Below are 22,281 nucleotides of genomic sequence, written 5' to 3' on the forward strand. Positions count from 1 at the left end.
CTCAGATTACACTGTACAAGCTGTATGGAGCCATTGTATTTATTTATTTTTCAGTTGTTTTTCTATTTCAGTTCTGTGAACTAGCAAACTTCGCTCGACTTTCCTCCGAATGGCTAAGGCTGAGTAGATAATGACTGAATTTTCTTTTTTGGGTGAACTTCTCCTTTAGAATGTGATGTGTCCAGTATAAAAGGATTAAAAAGAGATCAACACAAAAATGTCAGGTTTTATTTATTTATTTATTTGTTCTAATTGTGCAACTTGAGCTCAATGTTGTTATGTATTTCTGTATCACTTCGATTCAGGCAGCAACTACAGTGTCTGTCAGTCTTGTACCACTACATGCTCTCTGGATAGTACACAGATGCATAATACATTCATGGAAGAAGCTAAATCTACAGCACCCTCTAGTGAATTCACTGGGGAAGTGGGTCACAGTTTAGAACAAGAAAGCTTTGCCCTGTGAAGGGAGTTGTGCGGCATCTTCTTCTCTAAAAGGAAACCCTGCTACATCAAGGATTCTTCAGGCATTCTCAAGAGTTTGCCCGACCTGAAATATAAAATCAGTCAGTGGGGTGGGGGGAGCACAGCTCTCATCGTATGTGAGACATCTCCTCCAGATAGGGTGTCTTCATGCAGCCTGTGCAAAGCTGGTCCATCCACAGAGGAGCCTCATGCTGCAGAGGGGTGCGGCGGGGGTAGAAAGTGTACGACAGATCGTAATTCAAGAGACAGCTGAGGGAGGTCATGTAGATGTCTGAGAAACGACACAGATGTCTGGAGAAGTAGGTGGGGTTGTGACGCGTTCTGAAGATGCTGCCAAAGTGAGGGTTGAACAAGTTCTTTATCATTGCCCTGCAAAATAAAAGGTTAGGGTCTAAGTTAGAATGTTTTAAATATGAATTCATATACTTGGTGGTGGAAGACGTATTCAGACCCTTTGCCTGAGTAAAGTAGAAATACTTCTCAGTGAGAAATACCATATTAGAAGTGAAGTCTTGCCCTCAAAATTAAGTGATATGTCCTTTCATATCAAAATAATTATTACTGATGCATTAATAAGCAAACAGCATATTAATAATTGACTTTAACTTATATACAGTTGGTCGGTTTAATTTACTGTATAATAGCATCATTTTATATGTTCCTTATAGGTTCTTAAAATCTTAATCTATAAAGTTAATTGTAACAATAGCTGCCAAGTAAATGTAGTGGAGCAGAGGTATCAAGTAGCATAAAAGTTAAATTTACTCCAAGTCCTCAGAAATACACTTAAGTCCTGTGCTTTAATAGATGTACCAGGGTAAATACATGATAAAGTGAGTGGTGTTAATGAAGATGGTGAAGACTGACATAAGATAACTGCACTCACCTGAGTTCTTCTCGCTCATTCTGCCATTCCTGAAAAACCTGTTGAGACTCTGGGTCCCGATGTGTCTAGGATAATGAAGAAGATAAAATCATGAACTCAACTCAAGGTTCACTGTAGGGTCAAAAAGTCTGAGATCTCTAGTCAAAACACTTCTATTTTGCATTTGTTGTGAATGTATGTCTTATTTTCTTCCTTACAAGTTATAATTTAACCATAACAGCTTGACTACAAAGTGTCCATGACTGGCATGGACTCCACAAGTTTGTGTTAAATCTGATGACTCATGTTATCCCAGCAGGATTTGACAGTGTTCCACAAAGCTCCATATGTTGTCACACAGTGGGGTTGAGGTCAGGTGACTGTGGAGGAAAGTCCATGACAGTCTTTGGTCTTCTCTGCATTTCAAGTAGTTCTTGCAGTGCGCTTTGAGGTGTGTTTGGGGTCATGATGCTGTCACTTGACTTCAACCCCATTGAACATTTATGGGGGCACTTGAAGAAGTGAGAAAGCCAAGCATTCTGTGACATGACAAGAAGCTTTGCAAAACACTGTCAAATCATGCAGGGATAACATGAGTCAGCAGTCCATGTCAGCTCCAGTCTGTGCTGTCATTAAAGCAAATGGGGAACTTACCAAATACAAGGCAGCCAGGGCTTGTAAACAGAAGTTAAATAGACTTAGGTAGCTTAGTGACAGGGAAGTTACTTTGGCATCCTGTTTTGTCATCACACCAGTCAAGAACCAATGATAAGTGAGTGTTTAGATTGTGGTTTGCCAATTTAGTTTTAGTCAGATTATTTAGCAATTTGGGCTTTACCAAACATGAGTAACAGCTGGCTAGAAAATTCAAACATCTGTTACCTTTAACCCCTAGCATACTTTGATAGAAGTTAGTTGTGACTTGTGTTTTTAATGTGCGAGTGTATTTGTTTGGTGAGAAAAAGCTCCATAAAATCCTGGGATTAACTTCTCACCTGCAGGCGCTCCATCAGGCCGGTTAAAGCCTGTAGCCAGGTGAGGTTCAGAGCATACCGGTCTGTGCACACCAGTTTGGTTTCCTGCTCCAGCTCAGGAACTATGGCGGCCGTGCGCCAGCCATGTCGCAACATCAGGTCCTGCCACAACAAGTGAAATTCCTTTAGTCAAACTCTAGGTTGTGCAATTATGAATCATGCAAGAACTTATCAAGGATTTGCATTAAGTAGAGAGCAGCAGTGGAAAACTACAGGGGAATTTAATTTACAGCAGGTGGAATAAATAACAGGGCAGGCCAATCATACCACATGTTTACTGATCCTTAAATCTATCTAAGCAGAAACAACTAAATATGCTCAGGAGGAACATGTTTCATCCCCAGCTGTCTTTAATTTCACCATTCTGGATGGCGTCATTTCATGAGGGAATCAGTGGCATGGTTTATAAAAAGCTTTTTTCTATTTCTTGCTTGAAATCTGCTTGAAAATTTAAAAAAAGGAACCTCCCTCGTCCCATAAGTCAAAATCAGACAATTTTAGATAGGAACCAGCTAGCACCCCAACTTCAAGCATTTTTAAAAACCAAAATTTCAAAGAACATGCTGGTCCTCTGTATGGAGGACTGAAACTGCCCAAATGAAAAGTAAAAAAAAAAAGAATAAATGACTCAATAAAAAAGTAAATATGCCATTAAATGCACCAAAAATAATACTAAAAATAATGTGTATTTTTTTATCTTATGTTGTCTAATATCTAATTTTATTCTATTTTAATTGATTTTATCTAGCTTTTTATTCTGTGTTAAAGGTACTATTTATGAGAAAAGTTGATTTTTGAGTGTCATTCACAAATCGTCAAATACTGGTGCTTTGGGTTTCGCAAATCGTCACATACTGATGCATAGGGATGCTGGTCCACCCGTCCTACAATCCAAAAGGTGTCAATATTTCACAAGTTGGGAATGAGACTCAAAAATCAATTTACAAATAGGACCTTTAAATGCCGCTCTAATGCATGTCTCCACCTCACGTAATGCACAATGCAAATAAAATGCACTCCTTGCTTGTTGTGTGTCTAATCAGAGAGTACTTTAAACTAATACGTATTTGTATTATATGTTTTTGGCTACATGTTCGAATACCTTCTACACAATAATCCATGCCATTTATTCTAAATTTTTTGAACAATATCAGGCAGCAGGGTAGCACCATCTGGTGTTTAAAATTTCCCATGCAGAGCCCCCTCCTGCCCCTCCTAAATACCACATGGTGAGTTTTTAGAATTATCTGTGTTTGTATGTGTTTGAGAGGGCCTGGACCATACGTAATGTGTAATGGCAAATTTGGCTATCACTGTTTGTAAAATCAAATTAATGTCATATAAGCAATCCTGAAAAAAATGACATTTCTTGAAAATGAACAATTCTTTAGAAACAAGATTAATAATGAACAAAAATACACTGCAAATATTAATCACAATGACAACAGTCAGTCAGACACTTACAGCCAAGTCACTATAAAGATGATCTCCGAAGTAAAGAACCTTTGAACCTCGCCAGCCTGTCAGTCTGAGAAAGTCAAACAGGTTTCCCTGAAACACAAAAGAAAACCACAAACCACAGGTTATCCTCTTGACTCACAGGACACAACACGAACAAACATGTACAAAATGTAACATGTAGCAGCTTCACACAGCTATTAAATAGAGAGAAATAGGTCTAAGCTCAAACATCAGGCAATGTTTAGCTTTTAGAGGAGTCAGACAGTAGCCTAAAGTAATACAGACCTGTTTGTAGATCTGTCCTTTGTCTAAACTGTTGATCTTTTCCCACCGAAGGTCTCCATTATCATCCAACCGTCTGAAAGGTCTGTAAGAGTGACAATATTAAGAACATTTCTAAGATTGCTCTCCAAAACAAGAAACTGAAGTGAATATATAAGGTGTATCAATGTCCTATGAACATTTCTGAATCACATTATCGGATTCTGTTCACCACTTCCTCCAAAACATTTACTCACTTGATACAGTCAGTGAAGAAGTGAGGTTTGTCTGCCTGCACAATGACAACATCAAAGAAGTCTCTCCAGTTTTTTCCTACCATGTGTTTCATCCCTTTATCCCTGCGCACAGGAAAAAAAACATACCAGATTGCAACAGAACAGTTTACTATGAGTCAGAGTGGACTCACGAAGACATGTGCCACAGAGAGCTGACACTTACACAAAGCTAAAGGGACTGTTGGTGATGAGAAAGAGCTTCTTTCCATGACTGACCAGTCGATGCAAAACAGCATCAGTCTCTTCTCCTCTCAGAATGAACTTATCTATGAAGAGAATCAGGACAGAATGTTATTTCGTGTGAGACAATGTATTGGCTTGATGCAAAAAGAAGAAAGGGATTTCTTACCGAGATCTTCCATGACCCATTTGTACATGTAGCCTTTAAGGTGAACCATGCCAATTGCTTCCTGAGGATTAAATAAGTGTTACATAGAGCGGCCAATCCGTGTTATTCAACAATTTCATGGCACTTTGTCTGATCTAGCATAAGTATTTTCTGCGAAGATCTACAAACTACAAAAAGAAATGGTCCATTTTATGAAAATGCTTAAGAAGCTTATAGTTTGGATGTTATCAAAACAGATGTAATGGTGAAATAGCAGACACATTGATCTTTGTTCTACCCATCAGAGTCCATTGCAAATTTTGTCTGAGCTCAGCAGATTCCTGAGCGTCCAGCTGAAAAATCACAGTGCGTAAAAAAAAGTCTGATACAATAGATCAGTATACTTCTCAGTGTGAGCTACAGGGTGAGGCCACAGCTCAAAAACAGGGTGTAACATTTAATACCGTGAGAGTCCAGGGAAATACTCACCGAGACGTCCCTGAACAGGTGAACTGGATCGTACGGAATTTCGTTTGTGATGAAAAAATCATTTGCTACAGCCAAGAGAGTCATCTCTGGGATGGAGAAGATGTCCATGAACTGCTTCACTTTTGGTCCCTGTGATAGAAAATATATTTTAATGTTTGATATTTTGCATGATTACGAGGGATGCAGTTAATGTTTGTGAACTTGTGCTATTAACAATTTTCTACCTGTGGAATTTAGATGACTTCCTAATCCCATTTAAAAACCATTACTCACTAAGAGGCTACCTTGAAAACAGAGCCAAGTCTCCAAATGAGATTGGAACCACACCAAAACTAATTTGGACGACTGTTTCAAGGAGAATAACAAGACTGGGAGGCATACTTCCTGCAGCAGGAAAGCACTTCAATGATCTGATGGACAGAAAATTGTTTGAGCCTGATTCAAAACATCAGAGTCCAAATTGCTCCTAATTAGCATCAGGTCAGATTAGCGTTTGTGACTGTCAGACTCTATAGAGATTTCAGCTTTTCCTGACGGATGGAGTACAGCTTATAAAACGCCCTGACAAAAACAAATTATTTTGTTGGACACAGAGTTCGTCTGGCCAGCTTTTTAGGGACTGGAACACTACCTTCCTGCTGCTTCATGTCGACAATAGAACAAATGCGATTACAAGGTTCAACATCGGTACTTATGTAATAGTAAAGCCACGAATAAGCAAAGCCAGACACTTGAAATATCTCTGGACAGGCACAGATTTAATCCTGAATTACATCCCTGTTTGAGAGAGACCAGAGGGGATTATGACAGATGTGTTGAGCACACAAAGTTAAGAAGAGCTTTCCCATCTGTGCCAAACCAAACATGTTTCACAGACAAGAAACATTCAGAAAATATCAGAATGCAAAGTGAAATAACTGTAAAGAATGTCAGGCAGCACTCTGTATCCAACTGTTAAAAATGACTACAAATATTCCCAGTCCATCTGAGCTGAATACCCTGATATAGACTATTATGTTGTATATTTATACCACTGAACACTATTAGAACCTCACCTTTCCATAGAAGCCACTGTCTTGCTGCAGGGGGATATGGTAAGTTCCCCCAAAAAGCTGAAGGACCTCCTCGTCTGATATTGGGCTCAGTCCCCTGGAGACATGAAATATAAATTAATGCACAACATCTTCAAAACCCGTACAGCATCATCAAACAATACAAACCGATTATTTAATCTTCAGTGGCAGTGATGTGGATAAAGAAACTTTATGGATCAATATCAGCTTTTAAATATGATGGCCATGATTGTGGAAGGGTTCGTACAACTTTTTATGAGTAAAGTTCAAGCACATTTTAAGCATTGTCAGGATACCCTAACCAAAAACTTCCAGACTTTTGAAGCCTTTATCGTCACATCTTAATTGTTAGTATGAATGCAGTTGTGTTCCTTTATTTAAAAGTTTCAGAGGGAGGTCACTGGGGACCTGAACAGGTACAGTCTTCAGTTCTGTTGCGCCACGTCTTCCTCAGCAAGTGAGGGACGCACAGAGAAATGGTGAAGAGAAAGAAAGCTTGAGCTGGCGTCTGAGTGGCTCAGTTAGTAGAGCTTGTGTCCCATGTACAGAGACTTCGTCCTCACTGCAGTGGCCAAGGGTTAAAGTCTGACCTGTGGTCCTTTGCTTCATGTCCTCCCTCCTCTCTCTCATACAGTTTCCTGTCATCTCTCTAAGCTGTCCTATCAATAAAGCCATGAAAAGGCCAAGTCTCTAAAGTTTTCTCAGGGAGAACCCCTAGGGAAGGACCCCCCTCTCTTTGGTTTCAAAATCCTCACTATTTTTGAGATCTCAAGGTTGGCGAGTATGTTTATACCCACAGCAATCAATCTATATTGTCAACTTTGTTTATTTGACCAGTTGTTCATATTAACTCTGATTGCATGTTTTGAACATGATTAATAAATTCTTGCTAACTGACGCCAGGAGACAACAAACAAACCTCTTACCGATACACTGTTCCTGACTGAATGTAATGGAAGGCATCTATCTTCATCAGAAGACCCTACAGCGGGAGAAAAGAGTTTCACTTGTATTTGTCTGTCCAGGAAAATGTAAACACTGATCTTTCTCCAGTAGCACATTTTAGTTTGAAAAGTATTACCTTTTGGATGTCATAGTGAAGACCTCGAGCGGCAAAGTTGGGGATGTAATCATATTTGCGGATGCCTTCAGGGTACTGTCGAGCAGGAGCACAGAATTGATAAATTAACCAGGAAAGCAGTTTTAATGTCTGTACAATTAATGCAGCTACTGTAAAACACACCTTAAAGTGTTCAATAAGGAAATCTCTTGCTGTATTGTAGATCATTGTGTCGAGCGCATTTGAGTACAGAGCCAGCGTGTAGTCATAGTCGAAGCCGTAGATGTCCACTTCAGCCAGGTTGACCTCGTTGTTGGCGAAGATGGTGGAGGAGTTGAGGAGGTTACAAGCACCAGGTGGAATCAGGTCTGAGGACAGATGGGAAACTCTCATTTAAGCAAAACAAGACAAATGCAGACCAAATCAGACAGACAGCTATAATAAAGCATGATAAGGAAACAAAACAAAAGTCACATTCATATTTGAGGGAGGGTAGGATTAGGTCATTCACAATGTGCAACTCATATTTTACGTAAAAAGAAAAGCTGTCATGTTCTCTTTTATTACGAAACCTGCTGATTATTCACTTGCAGGCAGGAAAGAAGTAATTCCACTGCTGTTTTCAATCTAGCAACGCTGGCAAGCTCATCTGAGGTTGCGTAATGGAGAATATCAACTGCCTCGCCACTGGACTGAAGTCAACTCCAAAAGAACATTTTAAACAACTCTCAAAAAGTCAGAGTACTTAAAGGAACAGGGAGCAAAACATTCTGTACCTCTTGTGCTTGTTTTCATTATCACATGCAGCTAACACATGGGCACAGATTAAACAGTTTACAATCTGCCCGGGCCTCTAATACCCTGGCTGGAATATGAGCATAGAGCTGTGTCATCATCAGTCTACAGTGTAGGAAAAAATGGGTCACGGCTTTCTGTCCTGGGACAGTTCAATGAGGGCCGCAGCTGGGCATAAAATATGCATGTACCAACCCTGACGATGGTTTTCCTGAAGCTACTCTATACCTGGAAATGCCTTTATTTCCATGCTGCTGAGTCACATTTCTACGTTAGATCTATGAAATTACCAGCTTTAACGGTGCAAAAAGTGATTCTGGAAAAAGATTGTTGACCGTTGAGGCTCATTCCCTAGTTGTGAAATACAAACAGTTATACAAAGAGTATTTGATGAGCCCCTGACCCAGACCGTCCGTATTTCATGACCTGGAAATAAGACTCAACAATAATCTGTCTTTCTCCATGATCACTTATAGAACTTTTAATTGAATCCCATTACGTTTAGAAATTCATGCTTTGCTGCTGCATCTGGGTCCGTGTATTATTTGTTCATTTGATATTCAACTACTCTTTAGCAATAACCAGTGTATGTGTGTGGGTGTGTGTATGTTTGTGTGTGTGGGGGTGTATGTATGTCAGTATGTCTATGTATGTACGTGAGTGTGTATGTAACTGTGTATCTGTGTGTATGTTTATGGGTGTGGGAGGCTTGGGGTTTTTATGATGTTTTGTCTTGCTCTGTTTGTTTGTTTTTACCCTCTGTGAGGCACTTTGTGCTACAAAGCTGTATGAAAAGTGCCATATAAATAAAGTTGATTTGATTTGATTTGATTTGATTTGAGAAACCAAAATCGTTATATGTGAATGTAACAGAATAAATGTAGATTTATTACATAGTAAAAAAAAGCCCGTATCCAGTGGTGGTCTGCAACTAAGTACATTTATGCAAGGACTCAACTCATAATACAACTTTTAGGTACTTTTAACTCTACTGGAGTATTTCCATTTAATGCTTTCTACTACACCAGATTTCAGAGGCAAATATTATACTTGTTAGTTCTAGCGCTGTAAGTAATTGCAGCACTATTGCTTATATTTAGTTACATGATCATGATTAAAGGGCTTATTCTATGCACCTTTTTTTTCCTGTTATCTAGATTATAATGTCTAATTTCCCATTTGATCTAGCTGTGGTGGTAATGTTCTTACTGTGGTGGTCCACCACTCCTGAATGAATTTAGAGGAAACACTGCACTCGTATAGGTTAAGATTTTACACACACACACACACACAAAAAAAAAACATATGATCATTAATTAATGATGATGCATTGTTAATAAATCAATCCAAGTAGTTAAAATCCAGCTCCATCATAACAAGTTGCAATATTATAATGTGTGCATGTTAATGCATCAGTAATAATAATCCTACATCTGAATAGCACTGTAGGAGAACATTATACTCTGTGATGAGTACTTTTACTTTTTGCAACTTGTGTGTATATGTTGCTTAGAAGTATTACTTATACAGATTTTTTTCATTACTTGTTACCGATATCTAAATATAAATGGTTATATAAGGATCTCAATACTGTATTTTTGTTCCCCAACTGTATTAACACACAAAATATACGGACGGAATAACAACTTTCAAAATCTAAATATTTGGATAGTGGTTTTGCAATATTATATGTTAAAGGTCTGAAATAACTTCTAAAAAGTCAGAAGCTCAAGATCTTGTTTGACTGATAATTTTCATGCCTAAACAAACAAACCCTGTTTTCATGACTGAATAAACTGACCTAGAAGTACAACACAATTTCATGCAGTTTTTCTTTGTTTATATTTGGCGGACCCTGCCACCTTTCTAGCTTCAAACAGTGTTCTGGAGACGTATTTTCCTCTCATTAATATTGTAAATATTATAATCCTGCTTCTGGATTCCTTCTCAAAAACTACATAGCAAACAGGATCAATTAAACTTCGTGTTGTCATAAAGTTTAATCACACTTGTAATTGTCAAATTCCTGTATTTTTCATGCTACAGCATTTCTCCTTTGTTCATCATGTTTATTCATTTAGAGCTAGCATGTAGCCACACCGAGTCTAGCTAGTAGTTGTGTCAAAAATAACTAACTTCTCGACAAAATGAGACTTAACTAGTGGTCTGTCCTGCCCTACATAACATTTTGAGTTCTTGCAGACTAAATAGTTTAAGTTACATTAGAAAAAGTAACTTATAAGTTAGCGTTTTTGTTAGCTCGTGTACGTGTGTTTTTAGCCATAATAGAGGAACCCCGGGAGAACACATGAACCCAACTTCTTTATGACTTGTTATTGACTTTTGTTTGAAACGACATGACGTTAAAGTTTATTAAACTTAGTGTTAAAAAATGGGTTTGGCGTGGAGGAACTGTTAACTAAAACCGACAGCGTTATCTGTCGATTTGGCAGCCCGTTACTTGTACAGAGGATAAACACAATCCCCAGACGAACAAAATGTCTTCACTCATGGTTTGACATCGTTGATGCTGGGAACTTGCGATCCTGGTGACGTGGATGGTTAATTATAACGACATGGAGGAGGCGATGAGTGCTTACCGTGAACTAGCCTTTTCATGTCATTGTACCGAGCCCACAAGTATGACCTCTTGTCCACTGGAGCTGCTGTGGCGGAGGTGTACGATCGTCTCCTTACACCAGTGACACCCGGAGCACCCGCGGGCTCCTTGGGTCGCTTCTTGTCCGCAGGCGTGCATCTGTGAGCAGGCTCGCTGGAGGACCGCGCGTCGTCACTGGGCCTGTCCGAGCTGGAAACACAACTTTTTGTTTTTTCTCCGGACAGCGTGCATGTGGTAGAAAGTCTGTTCACTTTAGGGGATCCCACGAGAGGGGGAGTCCTGTTTCCTGTTGTCCACAGAGTACGGGTTAAAGCTGTGCCCACTGTCTTTAGAGACATGTTTAGGGCTGCGACGTGCACACCTCTAAAAACTGCTGCTGCAGCACTCTGCTACTTGCACATCAAAACATCCTGTACCCATGGCTTGAGTGTAACCACGCCCCTTGGTCGAAGGGGGCGGGGCGGTAGTCCCTGCAGCCAATCACAACTGCACGACCGCATGATCATAACACACAGTTTTTCACATGGGACAGGAGGAATTTAATTTGTGTGCTGTATAAATCTACAATATTGAGCTTAAAATTCAATGTATGCAAATTCATATTAGACAAACACAAGTCAACAATGACACAGGATTTTTATTATTACATAATAATAATGATAATAATAATAATCCTAACTTTATTAAAATAGCACTTATCTAAACAAGGTTACACATTTCTTCACATAAAATAAAGGTAAAAAATCAGCTTCACAGAATACATGAGAATAAAACAAATTGAAGAACATTGGCTCTGCTGCACAGAGCAATGATTTTAAGTCTGATTTGTATAATTTTTTTGTAATAATTGATTAAAATACCAATATCGATGGCTCAAGAGGCAGGTTGCGTCTTTTCTCATTGAACATCTGGAGTAACCATGAATACAAGCTACCCAGCGCAGCTTCTGACAGTCCTATCTTTCTACATGGAGTTTGCCTTTGATAGTGATCAATAATCAGTAAAGATGATGACAAGTCTGTCATCATCAACTCTGTTTGACTGTATATGAGCAAAATGTTCTATTTAATTGCAGGAGGAGGAGCACTGTGGTGCATCTCTGTGTGCGTGATGTGATGCGCAGATCTCAGTCCACTGATCAGGCAGGCCATCATTCGGATGACGAAGGGATGGGGTGTGGGTGTGTGAAACAATTCATCTTTAATGAGGAACATATTAGTTGCATAACCTGCAGCAATCCTCCAGCGTCAGGGCGCATCTTATTCCCAGCTGAAGCACAAACAACATTAAACAACCACTACTTCTGATGAAAGTCTATCCGATGTGGCACAAATGTTCACAGACAAGTTAATGTTTAAAAATGTTATTGATGTTAAGTTTAGTCTTGTTCATTGATTTTCTATCCCAAAAGTAGAGACGGCGGGCGACCTGAAGAAATGCACTGTTACCTTGAGTAAACATTTGGATTTCTCTTGGTTTAAACATTGTTGGGAACATTTTGGATAATGTCAGTACACAACTCAACAAAATATATAACAAAGGTGTAGTTGTTTTTAGACATTTTAATGCAGAATTCCTACATATTATATCTTTAATAGCTTGTGAGGCATTCACAAGTCTGAGAGGGTATCAGAAATTAGGTTTAGGTTGGATATTCGACAGACATTCACTCCAGAGACACCCAGCGGCGTCTCTTACTCAGTTTTACAGTGTTGGCAGCAGGAGGAGGGTTAGTTTGCCTCCCAGAACCTTGCGCTGCGCTGGGGGCTGGGTTAGGAAGCATCAATAAATTACTCTATTGTTTGTTTGATTTAGACAAAAACAATGTTAATTCATGCTGACTTAATGTTATTAGTGAAAATTATGATCAAAAAATAATACTAAACTGATTTCATGTAGCACACTTATTTTGATTGCAATGTGTAATATATTTATTTTGCAAAAATATTTTTATAAGACAATGGCTTCTTTTTTCAATAGCTTCCATGTCATGTGACCCAGTGACTCCAAACCAATTTCAAATTGTATTACTAAATGGGACCAATCAGACACACCTCTGTTGGTTACATTTTACTGCTTAGTCTATTTTATATGAATATTCATTACAAAAATTCAGTATTTCTTTTCAATGCTTCCATGTCATGTATGTATGTATGTATGTATGTAGGTATGTATGTATGTATGTATGTACGTATGTACGTCTATAGGTATATGAGGTTGCTTCTTTTGGGCTTCTTTTTATAGGCCTGGCTGCTTGTTTCTCTTGTGAGATTTGGCAACACTGTGCAATGCCCAGAAGAGGGTGATAATATCCCATGTAAACTAAACACTCTGCACACATTTGTAACACAATGTGGAGTACAGCCTGCACATTGTGAATACTATTACTAAACTACAGGCGAGAGGTTGTGAGGATGGGAGGGAATGTGCTTTAGTTCTGAAATGGGGCATTCAGATGATATGGGGGCTTTTCTGAGCTGAGATTGTCTGTGATTTACGGAAGCCCTAAAGGGCCATGCATTCATACATTTTATTTCCTGTTTTCCCGTGATAACGAGTTAATTTCATTTGTTTTCTCGAGATCTCGAGTTATTATCTCGAAATAACAAATGCCGTTTTCCCGAGATAACGGGATAATTTTCTCTTTTAATGCTATTTCAGCCTGTGTCAGGCCTTAATTGAAAAGATATGTGACGCGGTGATCGATATGCTCCTGCTCCTCTGACATTGCTACACTGAATGATGTTTCCTGCAATGATTTAATATACTACACTATCGTTTTGCTTTCTCAAGATCTCAAATTAATTATATCATTATCTTGGGAAAACAACGTTTCGTTATCTGGAGATCTCGAGAAAATTATCCCTTTATCTCGGGAAAACGGCAGTTGTTATTTCGAGATAATAACTCAAGATCTCGAGAAAACAAATGAAATTAACTCGTTATCACGGGAAAACAGAGGAAATAAAATGTATGAATGCATGGCCCTTTAGGGCTTCTGTAGTGATTAGATCTGCCCCTGAATTAATTTTCTGGACAAGTGACTTTTCTGCCTGGACAAGCAACAGGTAAATTTACTTTCTGAAGAACAATTATTTACATTAAAAAAAGGTAATGTCACCCCCTAATATTAGCTCTGCATATTAGCAATCTATGTCTATACTGTGTGTTTTAGGGTGCTAGTGTCAGTTGCTTGTCAGCTAATTGCCACCTAGCGAGGTGCAAAAGCTGGATAATTTAATTAACATATATTGAGGAATATTAGCTACTGTCAATTTTAAGCTTAAGGATGACAAATTGTTGTTTATATGTTGTAGTTAATGTAGTTATATGAAGGTACATTTCATCAAAGTTAGCTAAGTTAATGTCAGTACCGACATAAACGCAAAAAGCTGCGGTACCCAGGATGCGAAAGCAAAGAGTGGAGATGTGCCCCCGCTTTCATGAAAAACTGACATATTAAACAGGTGGCTTTGCCTGGCCATGAGCACATGGCACATTACTTTAACTTTGAGTTTGAATAGTTGCAGATCATATCTATAACCTTTTTCCCCAGTCAAACTCTATTGCTTGTGTCTTTTGAGTGTCATGGGCTCCGCTGTCTCTGTCTGACTATGATACACTTGAAAGGAAAATACACATCTACCCTCTTTGTGTCATTTGTTTCTCCAGCTCCACGGTGAGAGACGGTGCCAGCACAGCTCACTGAGTTGTCGGTCAGTAACCTGCAAAAGCAAAGAAGTGTAAACTTGTCTTTGTATTCACATTTCGAGAGACTGTTTTTCTGCTCCCACACAGAGTTTAAAAGCCAGCCAACTCCTCTCCAGTTAGTTAGAACTGAAGAAGCCTCTTGGATGAGAGGTGAAAAGTCCAGTTGCCTACGATACAGCACCTAGATGTACCATGACCTGGATGACTGAGAACCTTCATCAACTTCTTATTCATTTGTTTTTGTTTTTTATCATTCCTAAGATTGTTACTGAACTTTTTCACACTTAGCTATGTATAACTGTTAATGGTATTTACTGTTTTTTGATCATTTTGTAATCACCTCAGTGTCTTAGATAACCATGAGCGACGTTGGACAGTTAATATTTGACTGCAGGTTATTTCAAGGCCATGACCAAAATGACAAAACAAAACAGACAAATACTTCACAGCAACCACATTAAGTCTATTAATTAATCTAATCTGTTTGGCCTCCACAAAGCAGCACGTGCCATAGAAAATACAAGTCACAATGCACAAAGTGTTGTATTAATTTGTTTATTTTCCTCATTGAACTTCTGTTTTGTTTTGCTTGTTTGTTTACTTTGTCTGTGTGTATTTCAAGTAATGCTAAGAATGAGAGTAATCAGCTCAAGGTCTGCAGTGGGAGACAGTGCCCGGAACCAGCATAGTGACTTTTAGTAACCTGCAAAAGCAAACAAGTGTAAACCCCCTGAGGGTGAACCTGGGCATGTGCATCTCCAGGAATGACTCTTTTGTGGAATAGGGGGCCTCAGGATGTAGGACGTCATCATACAAAATTACCTTACATTCTTCACTTTTGCTTTGTTGAGCATGCTCATGCCAACACTGTGCATAATACATGACTACATGACTGTGTGGACAAATACCTTTGTGGTGCTTAGAATGCTATAGTTGATTAAAAACAAATATTGCCCAAATTGATGGCTCAAGAAGTTCTAACTGTTCAAAGAACATATTGTTTTATTGTAGAATTTGAATAAGTTGTAACCCTCAAATTTCTTTCATGTGTAATATTGCAAAGCTAGGGACAGAAAAATGGATGTTTCCAAAGAATGACCTAGTTATTCACAGCAAAATTGTAACGGTCCTGTCATTTCAGTTTATTTTCATGTGTGTGCTATGTGTTTTCTGGGTTTTTGTGCTCCTCTCCAGTCCGCTGTCCCTCCACATCTGCACTTCATCTCCTTCTTCAGCCAAGCTTTAGTGTTTTCCCAGCCTACCAGCTCCTATTCTGTTCCTAGTGTTTTTCCATTCATTACTCTCACCTGTGTTTCTCTGCCGCACTCCACCTGCAGCTCATACCCTTATTAGTGTGATAATTATGGATTTTGTGCAATATTTTTTGTTTGGTTTTGGTCTGTGTGTCTGAGTCCCTTTGCAGAGGTTGGGTGCGGCTTCCATGATTGGCTGAAGCTCCTGCTGCTCACACGCACCTGCAGCCCATCTTCTCATCAGTGCCAGCTCAAAAGCCTTGGTCTTCTCTGCACTGGCTGCCAGATTATTTTCACTCCACATTGTGGTATACTGATAGCTAAATTCTCAGCGTTATTTCTAGCACACTTTCTTGTGAATTACTTTGTTCTTTCTGAGTCTAACTTGTATTTCTCTTCACCATTCCTAGAGCCAGTACTACTCCAAGCTCCAGCATCTCCACCACCCTGCCACCCAGCCTCTCGCAACTCAGCCACCAGCCAAACCATCTCAGATTCCCCCCCTCACCTCACGCTCCCTCGAGCCTCCAGCCAAGCCTCCACCTGAGCCACCATCTTCGAGCAGCAGGATCCCAGCTAAGTCTGCAGCCAAGCCTCACACCAGCCTCAGCTACTCCTACTACTTGATTGGCTAGTAATACTGTGTTTTGCTTGACACTTATTGGTTGCATGAACAGATCTAATTTAACCCAGACCAGTTTCTTTTTCTAACCCTAACCAAGTGGTTTGATGAACAAACTGTGACTGGAAACCTACAATAATAAAAGAAAGTGAAAATAATCTTAAAGTCTTAAAGAGTCTTTAAAAAATTCACAAGTCTATGTATTAGTTTCACACAGACACAAACCCCAATCTCTTTGTTTAGACTGAGTAAAGAGCTTTTAATGTACACCAACATAGTTTCCAAGAGATTGTTAAAAAATGCAGCTGCTGTGTACAATGTTAATAAACCAAATACACTTCCATCTAGTTCATTTCCACAAACCAGTGACAATTCAGATTTCCAAACTCAATAAAAGCAGATTCAACATGTCGGACATTCATCACGTTTTGATTTTCGCTCATTTCTTTTTTTCTCATTTTTGATGATATAACGTCAATCAACATCACTATCTTGGGAAAGGGTCAGCACTGGTTAGACAATATCTTTGTTCATCAAATATTATATTTTACTCACAACATGCACGTTTTTGTGTATTTTATCAGTTTAGGTCTCTTAGTTAGGCTCAGCCGGGCCGGTCCTCTACATTTCAGTACGAAACTGCAACGTGTCTTCCTTCATCTTTTTCTTGTAGTCTTCCTCAAACTCTTCATTCTGGGCCACAGTGAAATGGTTCTTCCAGTCACCAACCTTCCCTGCAGAACCATCAGTCAGGTATTTTAGCTGAAGGTGGAGAGGGAATTTTGTTTCATTTCACGTATTAAAATCACTGTTGATTGTACCTTTTCTGATGAAGGAAGAAACTTTGAAATCCATCTTTGTGAACGTTGAGTAGTTGGCCATTTTGTCTGATTTCATTTTATCAAACTGCACTCTGTTCAAAATTCTTTCCTTTTCCTCAGCTGAAGGAGACAAACCAAGGAAGGAGCAGAGTTTGTCTATTTCCCGTCCAGTGTCCTGGAAGAACCATGGTCAAATATTATCATAGCACTATTACCAGCTCGAACAGAGCTTTAGAAAAGTAACGTGAACAGGAAGAGATGCTGGAGTCACACAAACATGTGCACAGACAAGCCACAAAAACAAAAAAATCACCTCAGCCAGATCTTCATAGAACATGTAATGAACGTTTGAGTGACTCTGTTTCTTCCTCCACCAGCCGTTCACATGGTCATACCAGGATCCAAACAGCACTACAGCAACAGAACAATAAATGAAAGCACTTGATGAGTGTGGAGGAAATCTGCGCATCTCTCATACAAGCAACTTTAATTATAGTATTTCATACATACTCTTTCCCTCCATGAACCTCTGAAGGTAACTGCTCCAGTCTCCAGGCTCTGGGTGGACCATGGTCATACGTTCAAGATGGAAATAAGACACCACACTGTCCTTTGAATTGCGGGCTGCATAGACTATCTACACAACAAGAAAACTCTTATCTGAAGAGCAGTGTTGCATTAATGATGAAATACCTCTACATATTATTAGGGTTCAAACTAGAACAGATTGCTATAATCACCAATCTCATTTTGAAATAACACAAAAATGACTGACTCTGCAGTTTTGGTCCCAGAAGGACTTCGGTATGAACTGGACTGGAAGATGAGTTTTAATCAGTCGAGGAGAGGTGGAGAGGCTTTCCACCACGTCTGTTCCTCTAAACGCAGATGGAGTTTCCCCTGGTCCTGTACATTATTAACAGGTTACATGTCAATGATTCTTACAGTGTACTAAATACAAAACAAAACATCTACACACCAACAGTTCAGATGACCAAAATTTAAACAAAATAAATAAAATGACCAGTTTGTAAACAATGTGATATGATGAGGTACACACACTTGGCAAGCAAGAAGATGTATACATTTTTTAAAACATTTTTATGAATAGTGATTTTAGTGTGCCCAAAAATCTGTCAAGTGACACTAAACATTTTCCTTGGTCGCACTGTTGCACCTGAAATTTAGCAGGTCTTATTTAAAAGAAAGTGACACTTGCCTTTGAACAAATATTAGCCTGTAAACATATTTTCTGTCGGTTATTATGTCAGTTTTCTGTTAATTTTTTTTTAGTCACTAGCTTTTTATTGTTTTTTATCATAAAAAATGCTGCAGTGCTGTTTACGCCAAAACCAGGTGTTTTTTAAGGTCACCTGGGGACATTTCCAGCTATTTTTGTGGCAGCCATAACCTGCTATTTTTCACAGGAAGTCGAACCATCACCATCCATGATCATGGCATCTATGGGTGTTTTCCTAACCCAAGCCAAGTGTTTTTCGTGCCTAAACCTAAGCAGAGCCTAAACACAGCATTGTGACAACAGAGAAATAAAAAATTCAACCTAAGCAGACGTAAAGTTGCAACATAAAGAAAGGTTCGGTTTCAACTTATCTGTTGTTTTGCAGAAACGTACTTAGCTAACATTTTTTCTGGTGATTGAGTTGGAGTGTGACCTCATTCTCTGCGCAGGACGCCATTACTGCACCATATTTTGAAGATGCAAATAGTCGTTGCTGCTACATTAATGTTATGCAATGTTAAGAAAAAGGCAGGAAACCATGGTTTGCACCTGTCTGACAAATATGGTATGTGATTGTTAATTTGACCTTTGTTTTTCAAGGGGAAGGTGACCTCCAACATTGGCACTCTATTAAAGATTGGGATGAATGTCTGACGCTTTGGAGACGTCTCATCAAAATACAGCAGGTCAAGGATGCAGCTGAGCCAGGTGTTTCCTAAAAGAAAGATGAAGTAAATAAATGAATAATCAATGAATAAATAAATCCCAATCCCTCACCTCCATACACACATCTATTCAGGAGCCACGCTATCAAGCAAAACACATCCTGTTCATGTTTGAGGACTGACCAGCTCTGGGGTACGATGCTATAAGTATATCATCTGGCCTGGCCTGAAAGTTTTGAAGGTTCTCCCAGTTGTCTGTGAAATTGTGCGTCATTGAGACTCCATGAAAATCAAACAGTTCTGGTCGTGAAGGAAAATCCACGTCCTTGAGAACCTGGGGAAAAATCAGCTTTTTAAGTGAATATGAATAAGATTATTCAGTTAAATGAAATTACATTTTAGACTGACTCTGAAAACAATTTACACTTCTACAAGTTATCTGAGAGACGACATTTTAAATTTTGTTCTGATTAGCACCGAACCCCACTGGAAAGTGATCATATTTTGAAAAAAAGCACATTATAGGCATGAAAATTGAAATCCTGGTTATTTGAAGACATACCGTGGCCATATTTAACTACCCTTTCTCCTGTTATCATACGCCTTGGCTCCGGTGTAAGTTGACAGTCCCACTCCTGGAAAAAAACAAAAAAACAACATCCTGCTAAGGTAAATATTGCATAAGTATGTTTACTGGTTCAATAATATGTTTATATGTTAATTCCCTAAATATGGACAAAAAATAACTAAAATGTGAACTTAAACCAACCACAATTTTCACTGAGTGACTAAGACTAGCCCTAAACTTAAATTCTTGCCAAAATTAACATTGACTTGTGTTTGTAATTTGCTTCTTACATCCATCATAGAATAAAAATAAGGGGTCCAAGTATTTGTCTGTTTCCTCACCCACCAGCCTGTTGCATGTCTGTACTGGGAACCAAACAATCAACCCAATTGCCAGATACTCTGACTTCCTGTGAAAAATAGCAGGTTTTGATCGCCACAAACAATGGCTGGAAATGTCTCCAGATGCCCTTTAAATATCCAATGGTGCAACTCAAACTCAGGCTGCCCATTTGGCATATAATGACGGATCACTTTCAGAGCGATTAGATGAACGATAAAATCACTGACAGCCAATCAAAATCCCTCCGAATGTACAGGGCATCACATTCACAACTCATTAAACGCTTCTATAAGCTAATATTAGGCTGCAAAAATTACACATTACAGTCAAACTGTCTTTGCAGCTAGTGGGGTCTCAGAAGTTCATTTTGTACTTACCGATCGTACTGGTCAGCTACTTACTGAAGAAAGTTCAGTAAATCTGAATTGATTGAAGCCACAAACTGAGGAGAATAGTAAACATTTCAAGTGAAAACACTGTGGACTGTGGACTGAAGGACATCATGTGAGTACTACATAACCCTTATCAGACCCATGAGACTTACTGTCTAAAATAAGTTAACTCTTCACTCATCTATACAAATGGATTCTTTTGGGAATACATAAAACATAAAATAAGCAAATACACTTCAGTCTGATTAATTTTCACAAACTATGACATAATGCAGATTCCAAAAACATATGAAAGGAGATTCAACATTTCTGACATTAATCAAGCTTTGAGTTTGATGGTTTTATCACATCAGTCGAAATCAGTGTAGTGGGAAATGTCCCACACTGTTTTTACAATATCCGCATCAATCACTTTTATCACCTGACTCAGTAACATCAAGCTTTTCATTTTGAGCCACAGTGAAATGGTTCTCCCAGTCGCAGGGACGGACTGGGACTACAATAAATAACAGCAAAATAATATCGGCCGGCCCACAACAATCGGTACGCGGAAAGTCATCAACGCCTGGCACGGGTGTCACAATACTTTAATCATGACTCATGACACTATACCATCCAAATTACAGCAATAGCACTGATGTTGACTAGATGTTGTGTTAAGAGCATAGTATTCTAGTCTTACTTGAATATTCACAAAGAAATGAAGGTCTCATTACACTGCAGGTTGAGCGAAGGTTGAGCTGGCGTGGGTGTCATCCTCTGCCCTTGGTCTAAGCTCAACCTGAATAAACAAATGATGGAATGGATTTTTAAAAAACAAACAGGTTTTATGTATCCAATTGATTATAACAGCATATTATATCATCTATTCCATGCAATCTTATGATTACTTTATTACTCAATAATCTTAATTAATGTATGCAGTAATTAACTTACTGCACAAATAATAATGAAAATACACCACTACAAATGTAACTTCTGTATTCAAAGTCTTCAAAGTTTGTAAGTATTATCAGAAAACTGTAACGTTACCAAAACTTTAAAAAGTAAAAGCACACCAGTTTTTTATATATACAGTATATAGCCTATTTCTTAATATTACTGCATGTGGCATTTTACACCTAAAATGTTTAAAGAGGAGCTGTTTTAACTACTATAATCATTATTTCACTTTATTTTATTTCATATAATTTTTTGCATTGCACTGAGCAACACAAACTGGGTATAGATAAAAATGTAGCAACACCTGAATAACATTTGCTAACATCAGCCAGCAAGTAACTCTCTTTCTCCCTCTCTCATGTCATGTTTCATACTTACTGAACATTTCACTTAGTTTGCGACATTTAGCGGTTTCACTCTCTAAATGTCGCATTTTTTCCCCCCTCGCCTTCTCAGCCCCACCCTTTTCTTTGCGTTTTTTTTTACCGATGTTATCCATATTTTTTCCTTATAAGTGCTTCACTACTACTACCAAAGATACTCAGTTATCGTCTTTGTTGCTACTGCTTCTTCTTCTCCTTCTTCTTCTTTTCAATTAGCTGGTGGGCACGGGCGGCTGCCGGCTGGCAGCCAACTTAAAGACGCATAGTTGCCACCTACCGGACTGGACTGTGAAACAGTAGATTAGCAGGAAAAAAAAACTGGTGATGACTGCGTGGCGGCCGCCGGTGTCGTGCCAATGTTGGTATCCCCGACAGAAACTGTTTCCCCTGGCCGCGGGAGCGCGCATTCCTTCAGCGAAGGCGGAAACAGCGCTGCGCTTGCTTTAACCCAAGTAAATTAAAACTAACAATAATTGCATTGTTTAATTCAATGTTCTGGTGTTGTAATTATCTACGAGGTTTTGCAACATGGCCCACCCATCAAAATAAATGCTTTTATTCTCTTGTACGTCAT

At 38.9% G+C, this 22,281-nt stretch overlaps 2 protein-coding genes across 2 annotated transcripts; both read right to left on the reverse strand.

The window, feature by feature from the left end:
- Positions 1 to 220: 220 nt before the first annotated feature.
- nt5dc2 (5'-nucleotidase domain containing 2) lies at positions 221 to 11,146 on the reverse strand. Its single transcript, XM_073470122.1, has 14 exons — positions 10,749 to 11,146; positions 7,537 to 7,721; positions 7,375 to 7,449; positions 7,220 to 7,275; positions 6,276 to 6,369; positions 5,221 to 5,349; positions 4,753 to 4,813; positions 4,567 to 4,669; positions 4,365 to 4,466; positions 4,132 to 4,213; positions 3,850 to 3,936; positions 2,347 to 2,487; positions 1,373 to 1,437; positions 221 to 855 (listed from the first exon to the last, which is right to left on the reverse strand). The coding sequence occupies exons 1-14, from the start codon at positions 11,104 to 11,106 to the stop codon at positions 594 to 596; spliced, it is 1,800 nt and encodes a 599-aa protein (XP_073326223.1). The 5' UTR covers positions 11,107 to 11,146; the 3' UTR covers positions 221 to 593.
- A 5,442-nt stretch (positions 11,147 to 16,588) lies between these two features.
- LOC140999473 (cytosolic sulfotransferase 3-like) lies at positions 16,589 to 20,456 on the reverse strand. Its single transcript, XM_073469882.1, has 9 exons — positions 20,368 to 20,456; positions 19,643 to 19,715; positions 19,264 to 19,414; positions 19,002 to 19,130; positions 17,951 to 18,081; positions 17,686 to 17,812; positions 17,489 to 17,586; positions 17,176 to 17,350; positions 16,589 to 17,088 (listed from the first exon to the last, which is right to left on the reverse strand). The coding sequence occupies exons 2-9, from the start codon at positions 19,649 to 19,651 to the stop codon at positions 16,976 to 16,978; spliced, it is 933 nt and encodes a 310-aa protein (XP_073325983.1). The 5' UTR covers positions 19,652 to 19,715; positions 20,368 to 20,456; the 3' UTR covers positions 16,589 to 16,975.
- Between the last annotated feature and the right edge of the window lie 1,825 nt (positions 20,457 to 22,281).

Source organism: Pagrus major, chromosome 7, assembly GCF_040436345.1.
Source record: "Pagrus major chromosome 7, Pma_NU_1.0".
NCBI lineage: Eukaryota > Metazoa > Chordata > Actinopteri > Spariformes > Sparidae > Pagrus > Pagrus major.